The sequence below is a fragment of the Malaya genurostris genome, chromosome 1 (assembly GCF_030247185.1).
Source record: "Malaya genurostris strain Urasoe2022 chromosome 1, Malgen_1.1, whole genome shotgun sequence".
NCBI classification, from domain to species: domain Eukaryota; kingdom Metazoa; phylum Arthropoda; class Insecta; order Diptera; family Culicidae; genus Malaya; species Malaya genurostris.
In genome coordinates, this window is record NC_080570.1 from 159,454,910 (window position 1) to 159,459,473 (window position 4,564).

A 4,564-nucleotide genomic window follows, 5' to 3' on the forward strand; every position below is an offset into this window, starting at 1 on the left:
AAATGCCGTACGACATAAATTTCTGGCATTCAGAAGTGCCAAATTGTGTAATTCTCTAAAATATTAAACACTGTTGCGAATTTTGCACTGCGAAAATTGCACAAAGCTAATCAAATTACCCTGAAAACTGGCTCTGTGACTTGAGCGTTTGAGGCTTTACACCACGCAAAAGGTCTACTTTTATTGCCGACTGCTCATCCTGACGACCGAAGTCCTAATGAGAGGACGACCTGACTGATGTTGGTGGGAGAACCTCACCTCGACATCCAGTTTCGTAGGTAGCAATAAGAGAAATGAACAGTTTTTATTCAAAGATTCCTAATCATATTAGCGATAGAGCTTGTGAAAAAAAATATGTTGTTGGGTTGAGTACATCAAAAAAAATTCGTGGTAAAGTTCTGCCCATTCTTGTACAGGGTAAATTTTGAAAAGGTGCCCCATAGTAAAGTAAGTCGTATTCACGACAAAAATTTAAAAATTTTAAAATTATTAATGCACAACAAAATTATACAAACTCCAACTTGACGAACTAAACGAATTTTGAATGAAACTTGTGCATGATCTCGACTATTTGGTAGATTTTTTTCTGGAAAAAAAAACTCTGGAAGCTTCACGCTGTGGACTGTGCCCAACAATAGTCTAGCTTTAATCTGTCAACCATTCATTAGTTGGATAATTGTCATTTTGTCACAAGCCAACATGACACTCAGACAAAATTATGCGCCTTTCTCACGCACGTTCAGGCTTTCGATCTGGTTGCAAAGCGGTTCTTTTTGTGGAATTGGATCCTTCTGGCGTCAACAAACTCTGCTGGCGCTGGTAAGCGAAGCAAAATCTGGATCCGATTTTCTGATCGAAGCAAAATCTGGACGGTCAAACCCCGGGAATATCATCACCCCCAAGAACAGAAGCAAACGACGTTGGATCAAAATTGGACTTGCTTTTTTATTTACGCATAATTACTTCCAACATTCGGGAGAGACCTTCTATATTAACTGTTTTTGGAAAGGCGACGATTGTGTTACTCATTTCAGCGGGAAGGGTTTGGGAGGGCTCTAAAAAAACGAACATCTCACTACTGACACTGCAAATTGTACGTTTCTCCTTCTTGTTTCGTAATGTACACCAATAAGAGTAATCATAATACAATACAGCAAATAACCTACCACTTAGTATATAGATATCGACAAATTAGCAGAGAAACCTAATGCAATTCCGGCCGAAGTCGTCTCCGTTCCGAAAAACAGAAACGGTAAGAACTAAAACATTTAAACAAGTAATGTTAAAAATGTACGATTATACCGTAAAAAAAAAATTGTGAAAAGTAGGATGATTCCTGTTTGTATCTACACACATACCTACGAGCATACGAACACACATACACAGAAACACACGAACACACAACGGACACTACCACCGCCTCAGACATCATCCGCGTGCAACCGATCGTCCAGCGGTCCATCGATGGTGATTAGATTCGCTCCACCAAGATCCAGCTGATCGCTGATGTCGATTCCGGTGCCGTCGCTCATCCCGGTCAGATCCATACTACTGCTGGCCGAACTGTGGTGGTCAACAACACCCCCGCCACTCCCGACAGCAGGCGTCATCGTCGTCGTCGTCGTTGTAGTGGGATTGAATAGTGAGTGCCCCAGAAGAGTAGTCGGCGTTCCCAGGTTCAGAGTGTTGAGGGACGTTTGCGTAAGCAGTGCATCCGGAGGCTTATGGGTCAGTAGACTGCTGAGGCCACTGTCCGTTCGAATCATGTTCGACAGGGTAGGACTGCAGCTGACATCTCCGAGATGAGTCGTGTAAACTCCGACCACTTTAGAGAATGGAAAAAACATCCAAGATGACGGAAATTGATTTAAAATTTGACAAACTTACCGTGAATGGTTCCACCATTGGTCAAACTACTACCCGGAACCGTATACTGTGTGGTTGATCCTCCACCGACAACCGATCCCGTTACCATCCCACTCGAATCCAGACTAGCTGCGGCCGGTGTTAGATAACTGAAACCATTGGAATCCAGCAGCCCACCGCTTGGTCCAAGTTCCATGCCATCGCCGCTACTGGTCAGCACATTCGCTATCGACGTCGGTGTGATCTTCAGTGTCGAACTACCCGCCGTACCGGAAATACCGTACTGGGCGAGACTTTTCGTTCCGACCAGAACCGACGACGATTGTTGCGATGGAGAATTGATGGAAGCGATCGTGGCAATGCCACCACCGACACCGACACCGCTGCTGCTCACCTGAGAAGTCAGCACAGTGGTGGTCGCTGTGCTGATACTTTCGCCGGCGTTTGCGTTGTGAAGGTTGATTTCGATGTTTTGCAGTTCTGGAATGTGTGGGCGAACCTGGAATCGGAAAACGAACAGCAGAATTAATAATCTTTTTTCTTTTTTATTTATTTTCTGTAAATAAAACCTACCTTCATACCATCGGCACGATGTGGATTCCGGCAGCCACGGCACTTACAGTCGATGCAGGATTTCGATTCCACGTAGCACGGACACCGTTGGCCACAGCACGTCAGTTTACCGGGGGTTGCCGTTGCATTGCCACATCGACAACCGCGTCTCTTCAGCAGTTGTTTTGCGGTTTGCTTGTTGACACTAGTATTGCTTGCGGTGACCACCGGAATCGGTGTTGCCGTTGCCGTCGGAGGCATCTTGAAGCTGGCAATGGTTGCCGAATTTTCCGCCAGTGTTTTGGCTAGTTTTATCTGACCGTCTTTGTCCAGAGTATGCAGCGTGGCCCGCCGTTGAACGTGCGGTGGATCCGTCTTTCGTTTGATGGTGATTTTGTTTCCGTTGCCGGCATACAGAACCGAATACATGGTCGATCCGTTCGAGACAGTTTTGATGGGCGCGGATCGGAATTTAATCTCTTTCTGTTGTTGTTGTTGCTGTTGCTGCTGCTGTTGCTGAATCTGCGTCTGATTTTGCAAATGTTGCTTATCGATGATAGTGATCGGGCAGGCACTAACCGTGTACGGTTGACTTTCAAGACCGGAGGTAGCTGGCAAGATTTTTGCTTGCATTTGTACACCTCCACTGTTGGAGGTGATGATCATCTGCTGTGGACCTGTTGCGGATGCGGGCTGCAAAAAAAAAAAAACAAAAATTTAATCTAATCTCATCCAAGTTAACCAGAACCCACTTACCGGTGTCGATGGGACGTTCAGTGTGACCGGCGGTGCCGGATAAATGCAGGGAAGAATGGAGTACGCCGATTTTGTAAGTCCCGAACTGCATCGATAGTTGTCCTGAAACAGAGCTCCCTCCTCAATCAGTTCCCAAAGATTGCTGGGAACCGAAATCGTGCCCTGCTGTTGCTGTCCACCCGCACTCATCCCTCCGATGCTACCACCTTGTCCAACTACCGTCACCGAAATGCCATTCACTCCGGTTGCTTGTCTCCGGATTTCGGCGAAAAATGGTTTTGTTTTGATGTACTCGCAGATGCTCTTGTAACATTGCAGTAGCATTCTCAGTTGGGTATTTTCCACGTATCTATTGTAGTCCTTACAGGAAACGCAGGACGGTTTGAGTTTCTTCCGTTCGCCGACGCAACTCCGGCAGACATGGTGCTGGCAGTTCAGTTCAGCCGGTGTGTGCGGTTCGATTAGTAACCGGCAGCAAACGGCACAGCTTAAACTCTTCCTCAGGTACGGCAGTAGTCGGTTCAGATCGGCAAAAGCACTACTGTTGCTGATGCTGTTACCTCCACCGGTGGCGACAGAATCCGCACCGTTGCCACCTTCGCCAATCCCATCGCAACCGCTTTGGAACACTAGCCGCGAGGTTGTGATATACAGCGAAACCGGATTCATCGCGTATGACCTGCTATTATTGTTTGGGGGCTGCTCCACTGCTGTAACATCTAGGCCACGGAACCGGCGCGCACGTTTGCCGGTACGGTAAACATCAACGGCACTTGTTTACGGGTGTAAATAGCAAATAACTTTTGTGATTTTCCGTCCCGAACGCGACCGACTACAAACAAAAAGAACGTAGTTTTTGTTGTGTTTGACAGCAGAACGAGATTGTTTGACAGCTGAAAAGTGTTTTCGCTTTATGTGCTCGGGTGGACGCTAGAGGGAGCACGGATGTCGGCTGACTGTGACGCTTGAGTGACGCATGAAGTAGTACTCGTCAATAGATGGCAGGCTATACAGGAAAAAAATGCAGCATTTCGAACTCTTTTGCGATCGCTGCGCTGCCCGAGTGGCGAGCTTTGAACTAAGCGATGGTGATAATTTTCAGATTTTGCTTGAAGATTCGAACAAAATGCAGGGTTTTTATTTTTTTTCCTATGAATCGAATACTAACATACAAAAACTTGTTAAAATTTGGTAAAAAAATCGATCATTAATGATTTAGTAACTTTCCGGGGTATGTTTGATTGATATTTATGGAGAAATCGTAACATGAAATACCAAATTCGAAGAAATGAGGTTGGGTACTATTTTTATATCTGGGATATTCTTTGTTTTGTGGGTTGGATTTTGAGATTGATTGATAAATTATGATCAAAAGATTTATAACTAGTCT

General features: G+C 45.5%; 1 protein-coding gene across 1 annotated transcript; it reads right to left on the reverse strand.

Annotated features, from left to right (window-relative positions):
* Nucleotides 1-925: 925 nt before the first annotated feature.
* On the reverse strand, nucleotides 926-4,053 carry LOC131426475 (E3 ubiquitin-protein ligase MSL2). Its single transcript, XM_058589235.1, has 4 exons — nucleotides 3,175-4,053; nucleotides 2,440-3,111; nucleotides 1,888-2,365; nucleotides 926-1,825 (listed from the first exon to the last, which is right to left on the reverse strand). Exons 1-4 carry the CDS (start codon nucleotides 3,841-3,843, stop codon nucleotides 1,422-1,424), a joined length of 2,223 nt encoding a protein of 740 aa, XP_058445218.1. The 5' UTR covers nucleotides 3,844-4,053; the 3' UTR covers nucleotides 926-1,421.
* Nucleotides 4,054-4,564: the final 511 nt, after the last annotated feature.

Coding starts and splice junctions, on each gene's coding strand:
- LOC131426475 (XM_058589235.1), bottom strand. CDS start 3,843: ATGAATCCGGTTTCGCTGTATATCACAACCTCGCGGCTAGTGTTCCAA. Junction 3,112..3,174: donor TGAACGTCCCATCGACACCG/GTAAGTGGGTTC, acceptor TTTTTTTTGCAG/CCCGCATCCGCAACAGGTCC. Junction 1,826..1,887: donor CAATGGTGGAACCATTCACG/GTAAGTTTGTCA, acceptor CATTCTCTAAAG/TGGTCGGAGTTTACACGACT.